Source organism: Phragmites australis, chromosome 3 (assembly GCF_958298935.1).
Source record: "Phragmites australis chromosome 3, lpPhrAust1.1, whole genome shotgun sequence".
Lineage (NCBI taxonomy): Eukaryota > Viridiplantae > Streptophyta > Magnoliopsida > Poales > Poaceae > Phragmites > Phragmites australis.
The window spans coordinates 6,545,916-6,571,860 of record NC_084923.1 but is presented as its reverse complement, the minus strand read 5'-3'; the positions used below and the strand labels follow the sequence as shown (position 1 = coordinate 6,571,860).

Here is a 25,945-nt window from a genome sequence, read left to right as displayed (position 1 = left end):
TATCATATATTTGTTACTAAGCTCAATAGCATTAAATAATTTGCACACAAAAGTGCTAATGAAATGTACTCACGTTTGAATATGCTGGTCAATGAGATCAATGGACTAGGTTTGGTGCCAATTGACAATGATCAAGTGGTGAAAAGAATATTTCAAACTCTCCTTCCAAAGTACAATTTGATAGTCTTCATCATCTAGGACAACAACGACATCAAGAAGATGACTCCAAGTCAAGTGCTCGGCAAGATCATCGTCCATGAGATGACCAAGAATATAGGGTAGAAGTTTGTTCCTCATTCGACGCCAAGAATCTTGCTCTTATGAGCAAGCAAGCACCATGCTCGCATATGAAGGCGAAGATGAGGAGGTAAAAGCAAAAGTCAAACTCAAGAAAAGATGATGAGGATGAAGATAAATCAAGAGGGCAATGAAGATAATGAGCAAAGAACATCAAGTAATGAAGAAATGAACCCCGAAGTCGTCAAGCTCATCTCTCAAGTGCAGAAGAACATCAAGAAGATCAATACCAAGATTGATCATTGAATCTCCATGAAATACTTGGTCAAAACAATTAATCAAATTAAGAAGGAGAAAAAGACCAAGAGCAAGAGAGAGACAAGGGAAAGAGCCAAAACATCTACAAGCATGAAAAGATAGATGAGTTAAGATAAAGATTCAAGCTCAAGTGATGAGAGTTTCACCACCCACTCTTCTAAGAGAAGCTCTTCCTTAAGATCATCATCACGCAAGTCAACACGCAAATTATTACACAAGTGCCTTGTGGCCAAAGGTATGAAAAACGATATAAGTAATGATAAATCCGATGAGTATTCACTCTCCTATGATGAGCTCCTCTATTTGATCAATGAGCAATAAAGGACACTTAAGAAACAATCAAAATAATTTAAGAAATTCAATAAACTTAATGACATTCATGCTACCTTTGTTTCTAATTATGAACAATTATTGAGAAAATTCAATTTGCTAAACAAGGAGCATTAAAAGTCTAAGGTAAAATTTGAGTGCATTGAATCTCAATTTAAGATCCCTTTTGAGCAATCTATCTCTCAATTCAATTTAATCCGTAGGTGCCCATGACCCTGGGCGGAGGTCTGGACGGCGGTTGGCCGTTATTGTGGCAAAGCGACGGAGGATGCGACGAACCAGAGCAGCAGAGGCAGCCTTTGCTTCATCGTGAGTGGATCCAGTGGTCATTGTTGAAGAGCCATGACGTGTCGCCATTGTGCGTTCGGCTAAGGTGGATGACTCGTCGGAGAGCGCCTCCTCAACATCGAGGCTGCAATCAATGAAGACCGGCGCTAAGGAGGATGACCCGGTCGACATGTTGAGGTCGAAGCCACAGGAAGAAGAGGCGAAGCCGTGGTTCGCCATTACTATAAAGAGGCTCCTGCCGTGATGGATCCTAAATATCCAATTATGGCGGGTGGTCTTTGCGTCATCCGGTGGAGCAATGGGGGCGGCGTCGTCCCTTGGAGGAGTAAGCGAGGTGTACTCAGGGGAGTGCATCCCAATGCACTCCTCCGGATCCTCCTTCTCCTCTGAGTATACCACTCGTGGAATTGTTGAAGAGAGGGATAGCACCACGGTGTGCTGCCATAGTGGGTAGTGGTTCGACGGTAGGAGCGGGTGCAGCCCTTGCAGGGCCAATATGGCGGTCAAAACGTCGACGAGCACGTGCACGAGCGTAGCGACAGGCACGTGCTCGACCACTGTTACGAGTGCGACCGAGCGGTGAGATGGGACGAATGTGACAGAGGATTGCAGCCTCCAAAGCCACCAAGCAATGAAGAACATCGTCGATTATCAAAGGTGAGGGCTCTATTTGTGTGCTTACCGTCTCGGAGAGGCCTTCATGCCTCTCTGTTGTTGCTTCTTGTCTGGCCGAGTGGCTAATTTTTTTCTGTTGGTCACTCAGTAGAGATCAAAGTGCTTGATAACGTATTTTAATTAAAAGTAGATAGAATAGACATGAATGAACTATAGAATAAAAAACTTGTATAATTGATCATTAAGTTTACATATATATATATGTTCGAAGAGACATGAATAAAGGATATGAACATGTCCGTTCGAGTTAAGCTATCAGTCGAACAAGTGTCACTTTGATTGGTAACTGGTTATAGTAGTTATTAGACTAATTAATCACATGTTAACAATAAAAGATGTCTAGTCGCAACACATAAGAGGTAACCCACCCGTTAAACCTGGAGGACACTTCTCCGCTCGAACCCTCTTCCACTTGGAGAATCGCTAGCGCGAGCCCGCATTGACATGGGCGCGCATGCGACAACCGAGCGCGGACAAGCACCCTGCGACGGGCCACGGACCGGGGGCGCGCCCGTGTGCACGTGTGCCCTCCCTGCTCCGGTCGAATCCGTCGCCGCGCCTCGGCGCAGTCTGTGGGATGGGCGCACACGCCCGCTCGCACTGTCGCTTTCGCGGTCGCGGGGGATGGGAGCAAACTGAGCAGCGCCCGGCCGGCCCATTCCGCACAGCACCCGGCACGACCCCATTTCCGCGGGCTAGCGGGGTAGTCTGCGCCATCGTGCATGTGACCGCCGCGCGCGCGCACGGGCGTCATGCCGGCATCGTAGCTGTTGCAGAGACTGCAGAGTGTTGTGCAGTAGACAAAACAGAGAAGGAACTGTTATTGATTTCATTGATTGATCACATATTTATATGTAGAATGAAGGGACAATGTCATGTTTTTTTTTTGAAATGCATTCCTCCACGATGGATGTGTCTAATTGATCACTTAATATTGTTTTATAATAGCCGCATGGCTTGATGAAGGCGAAATGAGGCCACGAAGTCTGCACGGAACAAAAAAGATCGCAGGGCAGGCCCATCGTTGCATCGGGATTTTTTGCTGTCATTGTACTAGATCATTTTCCTGCACGAAACTTGTACAAACAAGGCCACCGTCACAATAATCGGCATGGAGACCGAGGAAACAAAAAAGAGTGACCACTGGATCGGTCGTTCCTCCTCGCTGCCAGTGATCCGTACATCACCGTCGCATCCGCCACCTAGCGGAGCACGCAGCACAGAGCGCCGCCCTCGACCGACCTCATCCAGGCTTGCGCCTTCCGCTTCCAGCATCGCTCGCATGCACGCCGCGCCGTCTTCCTGGCACGAGCACGCACAGCCACGCCTCGCATTCTCACATACATGGCCCACCAACCAACCCACCCTTGATCGCCGCTCATCCCCTCGGCTCCGGCGCCGTCTACCAGACCCCGCCTCCGCGCCGCCCGCCACATCATGCTGCCGCCGCGCGTCACTCCGCGCTGCCGAGAGATATTTCGATGGTTCGGAACGAGATTAAAAATAAGATTTTATTATTAAAAATAAATTATTCAGATCTAATATTTTTTAATTTATTTTTGAACCGATATACACAGTATACATATACATATAGGATCTTTAAATTTTGAGGGTTCGAGATGGTCGCACCGCTCAATCCCCTCCGGACCGGCTCGAAGAGAGAAAGGAGGGTGAGGGTTTTACTTAGAGAGAGCGTGTAACGCACGAATTTTATTAAAGAAAAGGGAAATACGACACTATAACCAATTTTCTGTACTAAATTAGCCGAAATACCAAATATCAGTGAAACGAAAACGGCTATTCGCCGGGATAAAAGATGACCTACGAGGTTACAACCAATGGCGCATGCATCGAATTAAATCTACGGCTAATGGAGGACCATTCCTCTTCTCGACAGAGAAGCCACTGATAATCTCGCCGGTACCAGCCTCACCTCGCCGTGCCCGGCAGCCGAAGCAACAGGGCGATGGACATGGACTATGTGTCATAGAAATAGACTTGTCCAGAAAAGCTGTGGTCACGCTTCGAACCCGATTGCCTCAGAGTAGAACACCTTGTTGAAGAAGGCGCTGTATTGGTCCCAGAATAAATTGGATATCTCATCTTTTAAGGCATATGCATTCTAGCACAAGCCTTCGACAAATTACATTTGGAAATCAGCTGCCCAACAATGTCAACAGGGCAGGGCGCCAGCTTGGCGTGTCGTAAACGAATCCAGGTGAGAAGAAGCATGAAGTATGGAAACATGGGATTCTCTGCACCACAAGACCATGGATGGCTAGATTGATGTTCCCACTTTTTTCACAAGGAAATGGTTAAACAAATGCAACCCTGTGGTCATTTGCTTGTCATATATTTGGAATTTAGATTTATTTTATCGAAGCAAACCGGATTTGGATTTTTTATTTTATTTTTTGAACACCCAACTTGAAGATCTTCTCCAGACAGTCTAGGATCCTTCAGCTAACATTTGGATTTCTCATATGATGCGTATTCACGCTGTTGCACTAATGTTGAGCTATAATGACCAAAGCCGTGCTGCTTAGCGTCAACAAAGAACCGCCGTATGGCTCCGAACCTTCCCGTTTAGGCACTAGTGCATACGTACGGAAAATCCTTCTGCCGAATGCACAGAGCAGTCCACTCCATTACAATCGCTATCCCAGATCAGTTGTACACCACTACACCCGTGAAGCCGAAAGCCAGAAGGCCAGCTGCCGGTTTCCCATAACGCGAAAATTTCACTAGCCTATTTTATTTGGGATAGTTCATTTATATTAAAAAAAAGTTAAATATAGATAAAAGATTAAATAGATGAATATGTATCAAAAGTGAGAGAGAGACCGCCCGCGTGCGGACGCCGGCCTCCAACTCCCGCTCTCAGTTCCTCGCACGCTTCCCAATATAAACCCGTCAACCCAGCCCACGCCTCATTTACACCACCACCTCACTGGCCATCGCCACCTTCCCCGCCGAGCTTGCTTCGTTTCGCTTCGTGTCCTGTCGTTGCTCCTCCTCCTCCTCATGGCCAAGCGCCTCTTCCACTCCTGCCGCTCGCCGTCGGCCGCCTCCGCGGTCACCCCCACAACCACCCTCCTCGCCCCCGTCCACCCGCCCGTCGTTCCAGCCCCCGCGGGCGCCGCGTGCTGCCCGCGCCGCCTCGCTCGCCGCCGGCCCCAGCCCGCGGCAGCCTGCGGCGCCAGGGGCTGTGCCGTGGACTACGTTGCCGACGACCTCCCTGCAGCTCGTGGTACGCCCGCGTACCGATGGTTGAAGAGCTCCCGCTGGCACGTCATCGAGGCAGCCAACGCCAGTGCCTACGCCACCGACGGCGGCGACGTCACACCCCGGCTCAAGATCGACGAGCGGCGCCGGGTGCGGCGCTCTCGCCGACGTAGAAGGCTCCACCGGAGGGCGGCGGTCCCCGCGAGCTGGTCGTCCGGCGACAGCGGATGGTTCAGCAGCGACGACGAGGAGCCGTACGCGTACAGCCGCAACGGCGACGGCGGCGGAGCAGGGCCGGAGTCCACGCTGGTCACAACATCGACCACGACAGAGTCCTCGTCCACGGGCGCGAGCGGGAACAGCGCCGGCGCCGCGATGGAGGACGAGGCGGCGATGGCCGGGAGCTTCGCTGTGGTGAAGCGCTCCGAGGACCCCCGCGCCGACTTCCGGCGGTCCATGGCGGAGATGGTCGTTGGGCGCGGCATCTACGACGCCGACGGACTCGAGCGCCTGCTGCGATGCTTCCTGGCGCTCAACGACCGGCGCCACCGCCGCGACATCGTCGCGGCGTTCGGCGACGTGTGGGAGACCGTCTTCTCCAACCCGCCGTCCCACTCCCACGGCGCTGTCTCCTCCCACCCTCCAAGCTGCAAGGCTACAGTCCTGTCTCATCCGTAGAAGAACGTGTCATTAATACGTAGGTTTGTTAGTGGCAAACGTACGTACTCTTATTACCTCTGTATAATGTGATTATATGTACATGTAGGCGTCTGTAAATTACGCTTCTTCTTTGGGTTAACGGCTCCGGTTCCTTTTGGTTTCCTGCATGCTACCGTTGCTCTCTTCAGCTATGGAAATCGGTGTCACGACTGGCTCTGATCTGATGTGATATGACCTGGAGTGAGCGTATGGCACTATTTCTCGATCCCAATCCACCTGCACTTTCTCCTTTGATGTTAGTGCTGCTGCTAGAACGTGAACTGCTCCCTCAGAAAAAGATTTCTTCACGGATTTTTAGTCCCAGTGGAACTTTTTTTTTTTGCCGGTCTCAGCGAAGCTAGAACTTAAATTAGAGAAATGCTATACTTCCGACTCCTTTTCGACACGCAGGTACTGTAGCCGCACGGAACACTATAGCAACACTTAGGAAGGATGTTCTGGTCGTATGCATAGTATTTTCGCTTAATTATGATGGTATTAAATATATAATGTAAAATAAATATTGATTATAAAGATTATTTTATCATAATTCACATATAATTATATAAGTCAATTAATGTTATCGCACCGAGATACCTCTACTTCGCCCATGCGTGCAGCAGAGTGATCAAACAAACCGAGGAGAAGAAAGTAATTGAATTCTAGTCGACCCAACATGATTTGATGCGCACTTGCACTAGGTGCACTGCTGCATGTCGTAGGTTCCATGTGGAGAAAAAACAGAAAATTCAGGCAAGAAATAGCTTACCGCTACTACTTATCTTCTAGTACTAGGATGGTAGCTCAAAGTTTTTTATGGCGATTGGCAAACCTGTCTTCTACGTTAGCTTGTTTATTCGTTGATTAAGAAATTGGACTTTTGCTCTACAGAAAACATTCACATCTGGGTATGATTCGATTGGCCAGAAAGCCTGTTCAGAAACAAAGCAAACAATTGATGTGATATGATTGGATGCGACATACATTTACAGAGAGACTAGTACGTACCTTGCGTTTGGAGATCTCAAAGCGTCTTTATTCACGCGAACCTTGACCTAGTGCGTCGAGTTTGGATTCTCTTCACGCTCTTTCACACCATGGATCAATTGCGCTCCTCCATCTCCACCAAAATAGCATATACCATGTTTGACATGGCTAAAACTTGTAAGTTTTTATTAAAAAGTTATTTTTCTAAAAAAGTTATGAATTTAAAAAACAATTAGCTGATTAGCATATGACTTTAATTTTTAGACTCTTAATGTATAGTTTTTAAAAAATCACTTTTAACCAGTTTATCAGTTTCTAATTTATTTCATCAGAAATCAGCTTATCAGCCTTTCAAAAGACAGCATAAACTCAGTTTATTTGATACAACTTTGAGACCAGAGTATAATTTAGGACTATAATTCTATTTGATATAGCTTATCAGTAATTTTTGCATCTCAGAAATTATAAACGGTGTCAAATTTGAAAGGCTGATAAGCATTCAGTTTGTCCTCACCGTCCCAAAGTCAGAGAGCGTTTAGCATTCAGTTTGTCCTCACCGGAAAGATACTTACCTTGTGACATTACTCCATGCACCAGTTCAGTACAACTAGGAAAAAACACACTTCAGTAATAATAAACCAAACAGATCACCTGACGGTGTTCATGCTGTAAATGAAGTACTTGAATGTTTGTAACGGTCAAATATTAGTAATTCGAATTTGAATTTCGTTATGTCTCCATGCGTGCTCATTTTAGTTAGAACGAGACGCCCTCCGTGCCCTGTCTATCCGAATAAATATTATCTGAATCTCCGTTCTTAATTGATTGAAACTGGAGAGCCGCTAATTATATTAATAAAAACAAAAGTTTGACAGAATAATATACTCGATTAATTAAAAGAAAACTGAGCAAAAATCACAAAATACAATAGGCTAAGAACCTAGCCTGAACCAAGAGCACCGCAAAGACAACATAATAAGCTATAGCCAAAGCAACTAAAGAGCCAATAGAAAAAAGAACCGTAACAGCATCGTTCCTGAGCAGCATGTAAGATAGATGACTCATACCCCCTGTAATCTCAAACGCCGATGACTAAAAAGATCAACGAGAGCACTACCGGTGGTAGGGGTAATCTATTGAAATAGATCAGATGCTTCAAAGCAAAGCGATCACCTCTATAGACCATCCACCTATCATAAACTTCCCTCCTACATCTTGCCTACATCTTGTCATCATCACATTCAATATCTTTAACAACATTCATGCTACATTTATTTCTAATTATAAATAATTATTGAGAAAATTTAATTAGTTAAACAAGGATCATGAAAAGGTTAATACTAAATTTGAGTGCATTGAATCTCAAACTAAGGTCCCTTTAAAGTAATTTACATATCTCTTTAATTTCAAGCATAAGGTAATGCTTCTACTTCTTGTGAAGATATAATTGATGTATTTAATCTACATCTCTCTTTAATTTCAAGAAAAAGGAAAATGGCAAGGTGGTTACGCATATGGTTGGGAGAAAGGATCAGGATGGAATCAACACATTTTGGTGCTCAAAAAAGTCATCACCAATATGAAGGGGTTCCAATAGGTTTGGTTCCAAAGAAGACTTAAAGCTGAGGCGGCTATAGGAATTTAGAAACTTGGCTCACCAGATGAAGTGTAGGTTTAAGCAACAAAGCTAAATATACAAGATTAGACGTATTAATGAAGATCATAATCATCATATACCTAAATTTCCATCCAAAGGTAAACAAGAAAAATATACTATATGCTAAATCCTTTAAATTGATGAATTCATTTGACTTGTCCAGGATTGATAGGTTATTTGTATTTCTCTCTAACCTATGAGCAATCTAAATGGCTTATGTGGTAGGCTCTTGTCATGGCACTAGTTTTAGAATCGATATCTTTTATATGCCAGAAATTCAATCTATAGGATAAATTTTCCATCGTTATCAATAACAACTACATAAATCTCATAAGTATTCAACACTTGTATGCACACATTTAGGAAGAGTATGTCCTGTAGGTTGTGATTTTGAGACTAATATGTGTTGCTAGATGTATCTTTTGTAGTCTCATGAAGCTATCAATAAATTTTCGGAGGTATGCAATGCTTAAACGCTTCAATTGTATCATTGTTAATTCATTTGTTCATTTAAGCAACCTCTATACGTAATATTGACTTAAACTTCTATCTTGACATAATTTTCTAGTTGTGCATATATTTCTCTTTCATCATATGTACGTATACATATAGAAAGAGTTCAAATCATATTACATGGGTTTCATTAATTATGATTCTTATTTGTCTTGTTCAACTGATATCAATGTCTCCTATGCTTATAACTAGTGTATTGTTTCAATTGATACCATTTCACTAGATTATGATTCATGAAACTCTCTCTATTGTGCTCTAACACTCTTTCTCGAGTTCAACATGTGTTTTAGACCTTTTTAAGATTGTTGACAAAGGGGAAGAAGTTTGATAACCAAAGCAAGTGGCTTGTCTAATGAAGAACAAGTAAGATGCAAAGGTTGATTAAGGGGGACGCATCTACATTTGGTATCAAAAGCATGCAATAGAGAAGTTCTTGTATGGGTCGATCAAGTGAGACAGTGACAATAGATAAAGGAGGAGCCACAACAAAAGGGGACTAAATGGTAAGAACATGCATCCAAGCAATATGGTAAGACTTTGTGCTCTTTACAATTGATATCATTTATTATTTATCACTTGTTTTGGTTGTATTGTCATAAATTACCATAAAGGGGTAGATGATAGTGAAAATAACTCTATTAGGTCATAATTGTGACTTTGATGGTTAATGATAATATAGTCATTGGGACTAACATTTTTGTCAACATATATGTTAGTAGGTCTCATGGATGTAATACATTAAGAAGTCATCGTAGCCGGAACAAAGTTTGATTGAATTAGAGAAGTCATAAGAAAAATGTACTCACCAAATGGTCTGCTGCTGTAAGAATTGTATACACCGGAGCTTTGTGTCCAGAAACTGTTTTACCTCACCAAATGTGTAGTAGCAGCGGAACATTGTTGACAAAGGGGAGAATACAGATGGCTTCACCGGATGGTCCGGTAATCACCGGAGGATAAGGGCGAACTAATTCTTGCAGAGAAGAATCTAAGCATATAAGAACAAAGATCAACTCACTGGAAGGTCTGGTGCCTATGTTGTACACACCGGATGCTTCACACTGAGGTATTTTCAGCAGAAGCGTTTCTAAGAGTTGAAGATCGAAAAATACCTCACCGTTGATCCGATGATAGGTGATGTGTACACCGGAGGCTTACACCAGAGCAATTTACACAGAGAGGCTGCATAAGCTCGTATGACTCAAATGTACTCATTGTATAGTCTGGTGATAGAAATAATGTATACACCGGAGTGCCCGGTGTTCATGATGACTTTGAGTGGAATCCAACGGCTAGTTTCTGATGGTGTACTCACCGGATTATCCGGTGATTGTACTATTATTGTCACCGGATAATCCGGTGTTAATAGTTTTTCTGAGCCGTTAGATTTATAACTAGTTAGCGAGTTTGAGGCTATAAATATCTCTCTACTTAGTCATTCAAAGGTGCTGGAGTCCAGAGAAACACAGAGACACTTGAGAAGACAACCAAGCCACCAAAGTACTTAAATTGATCATCTAAGATAATTAAGCACAAAATTAGTTAGTGATTAGTGTTTATAGGCCTAGCGTGAGTTGTAGCTAGGTACTGCAGTTTAAAGAAGGGATCAAGGAGTGATCCTAACTTGTACCAAGTAGTACGCCGGCACCTTGGAGTCTTAGTAACTCATGACATATTAGGCTTTGGTGACTCAAGCTTGTTGACCCTTCTACTTGGTGTGCAGCGGTGGCAAGCTGATTGCGCGAAGACACAAAGACCCTTGCCTTTGTGGCTCGAGCTTCGAAGTGATCACGACGGTAAGTGACCAAAAGAGAGGCTAGTGGCGAGACCTTACCTTAGTGACTTGGTGGCTCATCCGTCTTCAGGCCTTGTCTTGGTGGCTCATCCAGTTTAAGGCCTTGTCTTGGTAGTTTAGTGGCTTAAGAGTCATGATCGGGTGCCGATTGGGAGCATATTTTTGGTGGAGCTCCAACATGGACTAAGGTGGTATTCATGCTATCGATACCACAGGATAAGAATCCTTTGTAACAAGTTTGTCTCTCTACCATATTTACGTTTCTGCATTTACATTATTGCATTTTACCTTATTATAGTATGTTGCAATCATCTAAAGCGGTAGAGTAGACACACTAGATAAACTTAGAACACATTTAGATAGAAATTGAGATATATTTATCTTATAAAATTTTTGGAGCCAATTTGATTTATATTTTTAAGTGTACTAATTTACCCCTTCTTTGTACGTCACCGATCCCTACATCCACCCGATGCAAATTTGTAGCGAGAGTGAGGGGGAGCAGATCGGTGGGCAGTTACGATGCGGTGCAGATCGGTTGGCCCGATGGGCGATGAGGGCGAGGACGGGGAGCGAAAGCTGGGGCAGGTGTTGAGCTTTGGGATCCTGGACATGGCATTGAGGCTAGTGATGGGGTTTATAGAGGATCAGTGGGATTGCAACCCCATCTCACCGGTGTGCCACCATTAGTATAGATACTACTATCTTCAGTCTATCTAGTTTATTGCGAATTCGTTTGTTGCGTTAGAATCCGTTCCGATTGGATTGATATTTCTCCTCATGATTCGTACAATAGAGTATCGATAGCAATTTATTTTGGTAAGTTTCTAGGTGTGTAGTCAATATCAGAAATGTGTCAAATTAGTATTCGTAGTCTACATTTACTACTTTTGAATCTTGATAGATTGTGTTACAACAAGTAATTAATCTCAATGTGCTTGCATGAAATGGATAAACGATTCAATTAACTGGTATGAACAATACCAGTATCAGAAAAGGTCATATTCTTTATATTTTTGTGAATTTTGTTAGCAATTCTATAAATTTTGTTATGACAAGTTCAAATATAGAGTTAGTATTCAAATAAGTATACATATAGTCAGCGGGTAAATAGATATACCAACGGATGATAAATACCTATGGATGACGGGTTTAAAGGCCACTCTTTATCCACGAGCATTAATGCCTGTGGACAGATAAAAATTGATAGATACAGATATAATGAAGCACTACTCGTATATGTCGTATCGAATTGCCGTCCCTATGTGGAGCAGCTCGATTGTTTCGGAGGGATCATGGGGACGCAGCATGCAGGCCACACACCGCCGGGTGAAGGTCGGGCTGAAATGCGATCCAGCACGTCTAATCGCGGTTCAACGTTCCAAGTGTCCAACCCTTTGAATATGGCCATAAGTGCTGGAATTACTGCTTCATTTGGTTTCCAGTCACGGCATGGTTTGATCTTTACTGGCACTGCCGGCTGCCAAACGGGGAATCTTTTTTTATATTTTGAAAATAAAAAAAGGGGCGAATGCCGTCCAACCAGCGACATTTTTTATTATTTTAAATTTGTCGCCCGTGGAAAGCACGGCATGCACAGCGGGTGACAGACGCCAAAAAATTCGCCAAATGGGCGGTGCGACTGGAGAGCGACTCCAGCGGCCCGGTCTGGTTGAGAAGCCGAAAAGCCCAGGTTGGTTTGGACCGAAGGTTGCCAGTTCGGTGCGATTTCACGCGTAGACTGGTATGTTACTGGCTCCCAAGTGCCAACAAACAACGGCGTACGCCTCGAGTTCGGGGGTGCAATGTGCACCATTTCTCCCTGTTCTCTATGTTTTTTCATGGTTCAGTTATTCATACTTGATCGTGACATGCCGCAAACTAAAAGCCAACGCTTGTGATGACTGGAGATGAGAAATTTACGGCTGTTTGGGAGGGCCCTGCTCCAGTTTTTTAGCTTCACTTTAGAAAATCTACGGTGGAGCAGATCCACAGTGGATCTAGAGAAGTCAATGTTAATGTTTAGTTAGCAGGATTGCTCCAACTCCAGGAATCAGAGAATTGCAGGGGAAATGTCATTGCTACCCTCGGTGGAGTTTCTTGTATCGTAATTGCTACGCCGTTATCCTGAGCTTTGCCATGGTGCACTTTTGATAACACCAAGAAGAAGAGCAGTATCAGTGTAAACAAATTGTGGATGGTACTGAAAAATGTGTAAACATCGAGCACAGGAAATCACCGAATTTAATTTATGCCATGAACAATGTGTTTTAAAGACACATGACTTCGGTTCATCATTTTCATTTCCAATTTCAGAGTTATCATTCTCATGCATTTCATCAGTTAATCAGTTCAAATAAAAAAATAGGCTATCATTGAAAAAAATTACATAAGTTCATCGGTTCCATCAGTTCATTAAAAAAAATTAAGGAGGAGGCCTAACTCACCTGGGCACGGGATGGCAGCCTGCGAACGTGGATGCGACCTGAGCAGCGTGTCCCTGGATGGTGGCGTCTCCCTGCGCGGTCAGAGATGGTTGAATGGTCGGTTCGGTCTGACACAGAACCGGTCTATTAAGATACGATCCGTTTAGAATCATTAGTTAAATAGATTGTGTCGTACTGACATGCGGCATAAGTAGGCTCGATGATTTTTTTACCCGTCAGTTCATCAGCTAGCGAAAAATTAGAAAAAATCATAAAAACTTATTTTCACTCGGAATCGAATACCCGACCTTCTACTTGGGAGTCAAACACACTACAATTGCACCACATATCATATATGTTATTAGATCTAAATAAATTATATAAAATACTAAGAAATATAAACAGTTAAACGGATAAAATACTAAAAAAAAGTCATCATGCCGTGTCGTGCCTGGGCTAGGCCAAAATGGTCGTGCCTTGTGCCGGCCCATTTGGCCTGGCCCACTTGGCCATCTTTAGAGGCGGTGACGGCCGGAGCAATGGGCGACGGTGGCTAGGGTTTGGGAGCTTCGAGTCGCCACTGAGCAGAGAAAGAACAGGAGGGGCGAGCAGATATGGGAGAGAGTCGGAATGGGGAGGGGCGAGCGAGGCAGGGTATTACCCAGTGAAAGTGAAGGGTAATTATTCCTAACTTCATGGGTTATTCTGTATTTGGAGTATCTCTTCCCATACATCCTGCTCCACCGCGATCCACTCTATTATTTTGCAGAGGTTTTTGACGTAGCTCCAATCAGATCTATAGTGAATTTGTATTATAGAGTTGTGGGGAGGGGCGAGCGAGGTAGGGGTATTACCTAGTGAAAGTAAAGGGTAATTATCCCTAACTTCATGGGTTATTCTGTATTTTAAGGGGTGGAGTATCTCTTCTCATACACCAATTCGCTCCATCATAGTTAATTTTCTACCTGTGCTCCACCGCCATGCACTCTATTGTTTTGCAGAAGTTTTTGACGTAGCTCAGATCAGATCTATTATGAATCTCTATTATAGAGTTGTGCCAAACAGAACTTAAACTTTTTCCATAAGAAGTTACGTAGAAGCATAGAATCCCTGTTTGCTCCCTCATGTTTTTAATAATAGAATAAAATCTCGGTTTCAGTCTAGTGGGACATCTAACCATTATTTATTACAAAACTTACGGTCATAAAGTTGATAGCATCACATGACCATGATGTAAGACAAATATGGCATAACATAATAAAAATAAACGTCCACATAGTTCTGATGAAATAAATTACTAGCATATTCTATTACTAAATCTCTATCCATATAATACGAAGATCTACATAATTGTCATCTCTAATGTATATCCATGTGATACGAAGATCTGCATAATTGTCATCTCTGACGTACAAGAAGTGTGATGGGGCATATCTTTTTCTCTCTCTTCATTTTGTTGGAGAAGTGCACAGAAGCGGAGTTAATATATTCCTCTGTATAAAGCATACATGTAAGATTTAATTGGTGTTTTATCAAAACCATATTATTTCTACTAAACCATAAAATCCAATATAAAACAGCCACCCCCACTAACAATTGCGATTTTAGTTTAGAACCTAACCCTGTAAGCCATGCTCCAAACAAATCATTTAGGTAACTATGTGCTTTTAAATTAAAAGCAATGTGGACTATTCTAAAAAAACTTAGCAAAGTGAAATTCGAAGAGAAGATGTTGAATAATTTCATCATTATAAAAACATGTTTTATTTCCATTCCAATTCCTTCTTACTAAGTTATCTTTAGTTAGTATGACTTCTCTCATTAATTAAGTACCACATAAAATCTTAATCTTCAAAAGCAGTTTCATCTTCCAAATTTCATTATTTTATTTGATACATATATGTTTATTAAGGCAGTTTCATCCCATCCCTGTTTGCTCTCTCATACTTGCTCATGGAAATAATCAGTTCGATAGTCGAGATGTGGAATTAACACTAGTACAAACTACCTCGTTGATCGAGTTGACATGTATCGGAACAATGATCCCTTCAAAATCTTTCATGCAAGGGCAACAAGATTAGGTCTCATACATACACCACGCAGTTGGAGAATACTACACATGCCGAGTTCACGATTGACATAGCTACAGCCCAAGTGGGTTTAGATTGTTCTAGCCTAATAACAAAGCAAGATTGACATAAGATTAAAACACAATCATAGTGATGATCTCAAGGCGCCAAGAGGAACGCACAAGCGAGTCTTGCAACCGCAGCCGGAGGACAGACGTTCTCCAGGACACCACGGTGCCGGGGGCGGACGAGGATGGGCACGATCGCTCGGTGCGGCGTCAACGGGTTGCTTCCTTGGCCTTCTCGCCATGGCCGCCGCCGCCGCCGCCGCCGCTGGGGCCAGCGCCTCGAGCAGGCCTCGAGGGACCGCGTCCACGTAACGCCGGCGGCCTACTATATGTCCATCCGCTCTGCGTCGCGTGCGGTTCGCCCTCTTGCCGGTGGTGGGCTTGTGCCTGAGGCCTCCAAGTGGTAGAGTTAAAACCCCGCGATAGGACGCGTTTGGTGTCCCCCTGGCCTTGGTAGAGGAGGGCAGCTGGGTTTGGCATCAGTTGGGAGGGGAGCCCAACTGCGTCAGTGGCAACATCAGTCGCCAATTCGGTTGCGTTTTGGTTGTTTGGTTCCGAGGGAAGAAAGCCGACGTTGTGTATGGTGGGGGGCTGGGCCCAGCAGGCCTGCAAACTAATCGTCAGCAAAAAAAATTTGCGTCCTCTAAACAATTGCGGTGAGCGTGGATCGAACACGCGACCTTCAGATCTTCAGTCTGACGCTCTCCCAACTGAGCTATCCCCGCAAGTTATAAAAAAATCTAACAATAATAAATAATTATGATAACTGTACCCTTACAAGTTGCCTTCCCTGCCGCCAGTTATATAGGTCAGGTTTGTAGCTCCAAGTTCCAATCCTTCGAAGAGTTCTTCGAGAGTATGGTGTCCCAGTAGCAAGGAAAACTCGAATAATTGATCGATTGCAGTCGACTGAATGTTGAATGGAGAAATGTTAGCACCGTGCTTTCTTTGCCGTGGGGAGTCTGCCTTTCGTGCTTAAAGTGCAGATATGCAAGAACGCACCTATATTGAGCGTGTTTCTTGACGTGACGGCATTACCTAGTGCTCCAGTCAATGTTTACGCACTACGCACGTAGCCCATGAGTCTCACCCGAAGCCGTTTCTATGCAACATTCTACTGCAAGCGTGGTGTGTTCCCACCATGTAAAACTGCTAATCCGTTCTTAAATAGATGTTATTTTTAAAAATTTAATTTAATTTTTAAATATATGTCGCTTTAGATTTTTAAAGTAATATTTTAATAAAGTACCTATATTAAAAGTTATTAAAGTGAAATTTCAATTCAACGAGTGTGTTAGATTGATGATTTATTTGTTATTGATTGAATATTAGAAAAATCAAGAAAGGTAAATATATCGAAAGAATTTATTGCTATCTTGTTATGTATACCGAAGACTAAAATGATATCTAAAAGAGAAAATAATAATAATTTTAACTCCGGTAGGATGCTGCTGTTTCTACGATAAATAGGCACAACACTAGTGATTAAGAGAGCTGGTCCTAGATACATATCTGTTCTCCTCATTGGACACAACACAAGCATATACTCTATCTATTTTAAAATAGATGATATTTTAGTGTTAATTATAAGTATTAAAGTTAAAGATAAAATGATCATTTTATTCTATTTTAATACTATTTATTACATAAGAAATGTGACTTGTATTAGAAAAGAAATTACTTAATGGAGAGTGTAAGATTGAAAATTTTGGACTAGAGTTATATCAAACTTATAGAACATCATGTATTTTAAAATAATAGAATAGGTTAAAACGCCGTCTATTTTAAGATGGACAGAGTATTAAAGTATATTAGAGGATACAGTGATCTACATGACGATGCTATACTAGTACTACTATACGCGCCACGACAAGTTCGAACAGTGAATTTTTCTATGCCAGAGGGCAAACTTTGCTCACATGTCACTGGCAGTGGCAGGTCGCACGGTGCAGGCAACATCTGCGCGTCACTATTGCTGGGCCTCGACCGGCACTGCCTGAGCGTGGACACGAACGGAAGACCAGACCACAGTACGCAGCAGTGCAGCACGCTGCTCACCCCTCGGCAGAGTTTCTATCCATCGTCTACACATCCTGCGTACATGTACACCGGGTTCCCTGATTCCATGGTAACCGGCCGCAACCGGACACGGCATTGAATCGGGCAGATGGGTGGGTGGGCGCCGGCGTGGGTCTGCATGCCACAAGCATTTACTAGCTCTTACGTACTGCTCGCTACTCGATCGATCGATCATCCGATAGACGCAGGGCCGAGGGGACGGCATTCACTTCGAGCTGACGCGTTTGACCGGACCGGGGTCAGGTACGTCACAGGTTGCATGTGAGTGCTGCAAGCGCCCGTGCGCCGTGCGCGCACGCGTGCGAGTGACTGCCGCCCGTCGCGCGGCTGGTGCCATGCGGTGCTGCCAACCCCCCCCCCCCCCCCCCCCCGGCTCACCATCTTCAATGGCTGCATTTGCGAGGTTGTTCACGCCGCGTTGCGCACCAACAGGCGCGCGTTTCGTGACCTTTAAGCGGAAATGCTGGAGCTTGGCTTGAAGTCTTCTTCTCCAAACACGACAGGGACCACGGCGCTGCTCAGCGGCAGGTGGGACTTCTGGGGTTATCCGGCTGATCGAAATGGCCGGACACCTAAATTCAGTTCGTAGCCACAAACACTAACGGGGGGGCTCGGCGTCTGATGTCCATGTTCCGAAGCACAGAGCCAGGTCTGAACACTTCGCCCCCGCTCCCGTGGATGCGCGGGCCGTGCTGGACTAGGCGGCACACGGCTGGCCCTAGAGCGGGCCAGAGCGAGCTGAAATATCGGGACGACGGTGACAGCACGCTGGCCGAAGAGCTATCAGGGCATCAGGCTACGGACAAAATCGACAGCCATCAGAGTGTTCTTGGCGCTGCTAAGCCTGCCCGCAGGCTTCTGATACCTGCTACGAGTACTCTACTAGTGGAGTACTACTATTTTTGACAAAAGAACAACCTAGTTAAGGTGATTTATAGAAAAATGCCGGCATTACGCTGGTCTTTATAGAACCAGCTGAGAAATTAGAATTTGCGTTATGTGTTGGGAATCACTCCCTCTCTTCAGGTGTTTATCACAAGCACTTGTTGGCTCGACCGAACAACTGGGCATGCACGTCCAAGCCCGGATGACTAAGTATTCTACAATGTGAACCACTACTTGTTAATGACCCTGAAAGTACTAACACACCGAGCTAATCTCCCTGAGACACATGAAGTTCTGCAGCGGCCCTTTGCATGTCCGCAGATATTGGCGCCTCTATCCAGCCGCATCACACGGCTCTCACATGCACTCCGGCTTAAGCCTCATACTTGATACTTGTGTACATATCACACGTACTGCCGTCTGCTCCTTGTGTGCTCCTTACGGTGCTACACACTACTTTCTCCGGTTCCGAATTGTGTGATTACTTTAGACTGTTTAACCTCTGCATGCATGCAAATCGCATTAATTTGGCGCATCTCCAGTGGCGCCGTAATGCGGGCTCCTGAGGTGTGCCTTTAAACTGCGAGTGCCTGCACTCACTGCCGAGCCGCCTCTCGTCGCTACTCACCGCTCACCCTTGCCCTTAATCACTGGCGCTGCTTGCTCCCCGGCGTCATGGAGCAGAAGCTATTTACGGTGGAGACCAAGAAGTTGTGTGACGGCGTCACGCAGAATGGCGAAGTGATCGTTGGCGTCGTGGATCAAGTTGCGCAGGAGGACGACATGACGACCGACATTACCAAGCAGCCTGCGCAGCAGGATGATATGACCGGCAGCGTCGTGGAGCACCTCGCGCAGGAGGTTGACACCACCGGCGCCATGGAATAGCTCACGTTGGAGTGCGATTGCTGCGGCCGAGTCCATGACGTTAAGGACCTTGAGGAGTACCAGCACGCAAGTTAGAGGGAGTAGGCAGGGAGTAAATAGAGGGAGTAGGTAGGGAGTTTCAACCTGGGTAGCTAACCGGGGTTTAAATAGAGGGAGTAGGAAGGGAGTTTCAGCGGTAATAAAGCAGCTAACCAGCGTAGCATCAGGCGACAAAATGCGTAGCACCGACCAAAATATTTGTTACCAACACGCTAGCGAGAAAAACAAGCATGCAGCCCAGCCACAGCGTGCGCACGAATACGAAAAAGTGAAAAACCAACGCTCTGCATGCCAATGCTCGCGCAAAGCAAAAAAATGCAACCAAATCAGCGCGTGTGCGAAAAGTGAGATGCCAGGAATCAAACCGGCACCTGAAGCTTCAGGGCTGGCGGCCGTAACCAAGCAGACTGAGAGGAAATACTAATTAGAGGTGCCACATGACTATATTTAATATGAATAAAACACAAAATAGTCACTAATTAACTACTGTTTCGTATGTAAGATCCTATCTAAAACCTCAACAAATTTAGAACCGGAGGGAGTACTAACATATGCCCTATACACGTTCACTACACGCACGTGAACCAAATAAACATGTTAATGCACTAACACTAATGACAAGATTAGCTAACAGCGTGCGCTTATTGACTTACAAAATCGCAACAAGTGATGTGAGCTCCTGAGGGACAAATCTTACCGCCACGGTGTATCTACACGTCGGATCACTATATGAAAAACAAATAAATAAGATATAATTTAGTAACAGATTATTTTACGACTCGTCACTTATATAGCCTCATGTTAAGATCATATCATGATCCATAATTGATGATACGTCATCAGTGATGGGTCCTCCTCTAACTTCTATTTGGTAGATTTTTTGTATTTTGAGTTGTCATCAACCATTTTGTATCTTCATCCAAAATCTTAATACAAGTAAGTTGTATTTATGTTAGATTTGATACTAGGTTTGTCCAATCTATCGCGAGATGTCACGGATTTAGTGTTATTGTATGAAATTTTTAAGTGCATGCTTAATCATGCAATTAAGGTAATTGTTTACGAAGAATTAATGTTTTTATATTGTAGATGATAGACAGAAGTTGGATATAACTTGAGACCCGGATTTGTCCGAATTACCTAAGTGGGGTGAGGTACTTCATGAGCCTTCCATTGGTGAATATGAAAGTTCATAGTAAAATAACAACGTATTGTCCATGTTATGATTGTAGAAATAATAATAAGTTTTCGAAACCACAAGAGCCTCAAATGTATTTTCACCTAAGCCGATCTCAACATGAGGCAAAGGAGATGACTTGAGCTAATCAAGGAATATGAGTTGGAGGTCCATTACCATCTGGAAAAGGCAAATGATGTTGCCGATGCCATGAGCTAGAAAGCTCAGTGCAATTGTGTTATGGTCTTGTTGTTCTTTTGTTTTGTGCTCTGTTCTTAGTGTGTCTTGTTTGTTTGTTTGCCGATTATTGTGCGATTAGCCGATAACGTCCCGGATCAATTTGAGGAACATCAAGACCAAGAGCAAGAATACACTGAGCAACAGCAAGAAGAAGGCAAGTGTCCTTGATCATATTGAACCTATATTTTTATATGTTTTATTTTACAAAATTGCATGCAATGTCAATATGATGGGTAGTCATCTATGTTAGGGTTTTCCCTTATCATCCCTTGAAACCTAGATGGTTTATGGTTATGTGTCTTTTATGGGTAGATTGTTTAGCCATGCTTTTGGGATGTTAAGAAGTGTCATAATCTTAACTAATGAACATATACAACATTGATGGTTAATTTGTTAGTGGTCTAGCAACATGGAACCTTAGACCTTAAGCATAGGGATGTTGGTGATAGTGGTCATGGTTATAATGATGGTTTAGTGTTTGCTCAAGTAATCTAAGTAAGGACCGGTTCGTGGAGCGACAATCCAAGAAGTAACGTACCAACCACGAGGCTGATATGGGTAAGACGTGATATACTGATTAGAGTCTGTCCAGTGTGTGTTGGGTCAGCACAAAAGGGGGTTTCTAGGTAGGAGCTTAGCTTGCGTAAAGCCTGGCGGTGAAACCTAGTGGGCAGACACATACTGGATTAGTCTTTGGTTAGTGGAAAGTGTCATACAATGATTCTTGATGGCACACCACTGGCGTGTGTTAAGTGTCTTGCAAACACGGCAACATAGAATTCACTGACTCGTGAGGAAAGCTGGACAATCTCTGCAGAGAGTAAAACTGTTATAACAGCCATGCTCACGGATACGAGAGACTTGGATCCTCACATGATTAGTGGGTTGTGGTTATGGTTCTAGTACAGGAAGTACTAGATGGTTGTGGTTATGGTTCTAATACAAGGAGTACTAGATGGTTATAGTTTTGGTTATAGTACATGGAGTACTAGACGGTTATGGTGTGCAAGGTGGGGAGCCTTGTATGCTGCGTGTTGGATTGTTTGGGTTTCATTCATTTAATAATTGCTTAATGCTTTTGAGTCCAAATGTGTTTTCATTACTCTCATTTACGCAAATATACCATGTGTTAGCCTATTCTTGATATAAGCCTGCATGTCATTACTTTTCCACACTTGCTGAGTACTCTATGTGCTCATCCTTGCTTTCTCCTACAAAAATTTATGCTGCTCAGTGGAAGACTTTGAAGATTTCCAAGATGACGACCTGGTGTTTTCGTCCCACTGCCATTGTTTAGATGCTGTCGTTTAGTTTAATATTTGAGGTTGCTTATGTGAAGTCTTTTATTTGTAAGAAGTGAACGTTTATTTAATTAAAGTATTGCTTTGGCTACTTCACCTATGACGTTCTTATGTGTGTTAAACTTTCTGGGCACACATAAGCCATACTTGATTTTGTCCGTTAAAATCGGGTGTGACAAACGGTCGGACCAGTGGGTTTTCTAAGTGATCGGGCGATCAAACCGGTGACTTGCAAAGAGATTTGGCGTTTGGTAGTTAGACCGAACCCTAGGGCGGTCAGACACCTGATTGTGGATCTTAACTTGAAGCTTATTGGCTAAATTTCTTCCTGGTGGCCAGATCGGCCAAGATGGCGGTCAAACCACTAGGGCTTGGTGTGTAACACCCTGAATTTTAGCATATAAAAATATAGCAAAATTCGCTCCAAATTAAAACTTTTTCTAATTATTAAACTAGTATAAAACTAAGGAAGTATATATTTGATGTATATATACTCGTATGAATATATTCAAATATATTATTTTGGGCAAAGTATTCCAGAAAGCACCAAGTTAATTTCTAAATTAGTCGTTGCATTGAATTGATCATATGCATTTTGGTTTATTGGTTCTTATGGTTCTTTGTGTGGCGATTCGAGTGTTGAATGCTTCTCAGTACGAATCTATTCTAGTTCTTCTCGGTAATTTCCTAATCCAAATCAATTCGTAAAGATCGAGCTTCCAATCCAGCTAAAATCTATAATTCAATTATTCCATTGAATTATCCCCAAGTAGCTTTGGTCAACTCGAATTTGAATGTCTCTAAAGTTCGAATCCCAATCTTGATTCAATTCTTTCAAAATCTATTGAATTCAATTCTCCTAAATTCAAACATTTCTCAAATCCCGAAGCTTCAAGTATGAATCTTTCTCCTAATTCAAATACCTTTATTTGAATTATGCCTAACTCCATTTCAAATCCAAATTCGATTACTCTTTTTGAATCAATCTCAAATCCAGATTCATCAATCATTATCGATTTTGTACCTGCATGCAATTCGAATAATTCGCATTATATTCAATTCTTCCAGTTCTATCATTTTATAAATTCAATTGAAATCATTCCTTCAATGACCATTCATCTTTTTTCGAATTCGAATACATTTATTCAATCAACATGCAATTCGAATCCTCGTTACAAAGTCTTATCAAATTCTAATTCAAACTCATTTGAATTATGCCAATTCGATTCAATTTAACCTATTCAAATTGAATCATTACAAACTCAAATACATCAATTGAAATTGTCACAAATATCTTTTCTCTCTCATCTCTCCTTCTCTCTCAGCCCATCCCTCTGTCCTCTCTGTGTGATCACCGACCAAGAGCAGCAGCCCATGCCCTGCTCTCTCCTGCCCATGCTCCTCACCCTCTCCCTCTGATCTTTCCACCGCGAGCTCCACCTCCCTCCCTGCTCTCTCTCAGCTGCACCAGCAAGGATCACACCCGAGCAGGCAAAAACGAATTGGCCAATTGCCTTCCTCAAGCTTCATCTTCAAGCCACCGAGTAGTATACATACATCACACAAGCATTCACAGACATGCATACATACACACAGGTGCTCAACCATGGCTCCTCTGCCTCTCCTCTTCGCGCCCGTGCGTCCTCCCGCACCGCCGCGCTCAGCTCCTCCGCGCCGTCTCGGCCGCTCGGCCACGTCCAGCCAGTGCGCCACCCCACCGAACCGAGCCCGCCACGGCGTAAAGCCGCTCACACCGAGCCGCCGTGACCCACCTCGACTCCAGCCGGGCCGCACCGACCCAGCCGTGCCGTGCCACCCACGCGCCGTCGCCGTTCGTCACGGTGAGCCGCCTCCCTTTCCACTGCTCTCCCTCTGCGCCGACCTGCGCCGCCCGTGCGCGCCAAGCCGCTGCTGCCGTGCCCCTCTGGCCGCCGTTCCGTCGTGGCCGAGCCGTCACCTCGCGCCACCGGTCGGACTGCAGCTCCACCGCGCCATCCGGCCTCCCGCCGTCCCGCGCTCGCATCTGTGCGTCGTGCTGCCGTCGTGCGTGCTGGTCCGCCGGCGCTTCACCGCCCCGGCCAACCTCCTCTCTTCCAGGCGTGCCACCCTCTCCAGCTCCCTCATCCCCTTGCTCGGCCGCCGCCCAGCGCAGCCGCCGTGCGCGTCGCACTCCTGGTCGCGCCGCGCCGTGCAGCCGCCGCCCGCAGCCGGCTCGCCGCCAGGTCGCCGCGCACACCATCTCTCCATCTCCTCCGGCTGCTCCGCGCCGTTCTTCCGGCCACCGCCTCCCGGCCTTCTTCCGTCCCGAGAACCCCAGCGTCGTCGCTTCTTCTCCGCCGGCCACCTCCCTCTGGCGAGCTCCGGCTCCCCCTCCCTTTTCCGGCGCCGTCGCTTGTTCCCTCTCCTCCGGCGCCACCGCTGCCCCTCACTCCGATCTCCTCCGCCTCTCTCTGAGCCGCACAGGCAAAATGGCCCGGCCGGCCTTATCCTCCCCCCTGCCTTATCTGCTCCCTCTCTCTAGCTGTGGGCCCCACGAGTCTATGAGACCGGCCCACGGTGGACCGGCCACATGAGCCACCTCCGGTCCACAAAAAAACCACAGACCAAGTCCACAAATCCGGTCTACGGTGGACTTCCCTCACAAATACCCTCGGGTTCACAAATCTATAGACCCAGTCCGCGAAATAGTGCTCCCTCTCTTTTTCCAGAAATTATCCTTTTCGGTAAATCTTCCGACGTCTGTAATTCATCCGTTTCAACTCCGATTTCGGCGATTCTTTCGCCGATATTCCTCTAAAATCATAATCTATCTACATGCCAAATATTGTACATTTTAGAGTTTGTTTAACATTCTCTCTCGGTATTTAATTCTTGTCGTAGTATTTAATTTAGATTTAGATCTCGTCTTTTAATAGATAAAGTTGAAGTTAAGTAATTCGATAATGATGTTTAGTTTGTAATCGTAATATTGTCGCATGTGATAACCTAGCTTAAGTAGGTTAATTCCTTTTCTTAATAAGAATAACTAAATGTTGTTTCAATTAAGTGTTTAAGAATAAATTGATATTTCATGTGATATTCTATGTGATAGTTTATAGATTTAATCTTAGTTCAATTAAGGTGATAAATTAATCCGTGTAGCGGTTAAATAAATAAATATCAATCATTAGAATATGATAGAATAATTTACACGTTAATAGTTAATTAATTGAATAACCTTTTGATAATTAATTAATTATATTCAAATGATAGATTAATCTAATTAATTAATTGCTTGTATGCTTTTACGATAGCATTAGAGTATAACTTAGGTAGTGTGGCAATTAAGCAATACTAGGTAATTAAGGTTAGTTGCTAAACGACCATGTTTTAGTGCTATAGATTAGAATATTAATCTCCACACTTAAGCACAGATAATCGTCTAGAGTTATACTTACGTATATATGTATACATACTCACATACATATAGACATAAGTATTACACATATATTCATGTCTGCACACGTGCACTCACCTACGCGTAGAATCCCTAGCTGTCGTCCTTCGACAGTTAATCTAATAAGAGTTCACCTAGTTAATCGTGATTTGTTCAGGTTTTCTCTTAAGTTGATAAAACAACTAGGTTAATAGCTTAGCCTAGCTTCGCTAGGTTATTCCGTTATTCTCTGTGTATTAGTTTTGTATTGATTAAGAGTTGTCGTTTGTCTTTTCGCTGGGTTTAGCTTTCGTCGTTTTCCCTCAGCTGTTCTTTTTCCGCTTTAGTATTTCTTGGTTTTGTTCTGGTGTTCAATTGCTTAGTCGTTGTGCGCTTTTTGTCGTTAATATGCATAGACTCGAAGTCAAGGTTCTAAGCAAGAACGCGAGGAAGGAACTGAAGGCAAGGTCCAACAATGAAGAAGAATCCCGGGAAACTCAAGATACAAGACCAATCGTGAATTGACCCTTCAAGAAGGCAAGTCCTATTTCCTTGATCATATTGAACCTATGTTTTCGAATAATATATATGATCTACTAAAATCGGACTTATTATCGCATGTGCTATATATTGT

At 44.0% G+C, this 25,945-nt stretch overlaps 2 protein-coding genes and 1 non-coding gene across 3 annotated transcripts; 2 read left to right on the top strand and 1 right to left on the bottom strand.

Annotated features, from left to right (window-relative positions):
* The first annotated feature begins 4,799 nt into the window (after positions 1–4,799).
* Positions 4,800–5,916, top strand: LOC133910930 (transcription repressor OFP7-like). The gene has a single exon (XM_062353166.1). It carries the CDS (start codon positions 4,873–4,875, stop codon positions 5,749–5,751), a length of 879 nt encoding a protein of 292 aa, XP_062209150.1. The 5' UTR covers positions 4,800–4,872; the 3' UTR covers positions 5,752–5,916.
* A 10,023-nt stretch (positions 5,917–15,939) lies between these two features.
* On the bottom strand, positions 15,940–16,012 carry TRNAF-GAA (transfer RNA phenylalanine (anticodon GAA)). Its single transcript has one exon. It is a non-coding gene; the product is annotated as a tRNA-Phe (tRNA).
* A 7,490-nt stretch (positions 16,013–23,502) lies between these two features.
* On the top strand, positions 23,503–24,417 carry LOC133910464 (proline-rich receptor-like protein kinase PERK9). Its single transcript, XM_062352856.1, has one exon. It carries the CDS (start codon positions 23,503–23,505, stop codon positions 24,415–24,417), a length of 915 nt encoding a protein of 304 aa, XP_062208840.1.
* Positions 24,418–25,945: the final 1,528 nt, after the last annotated feature.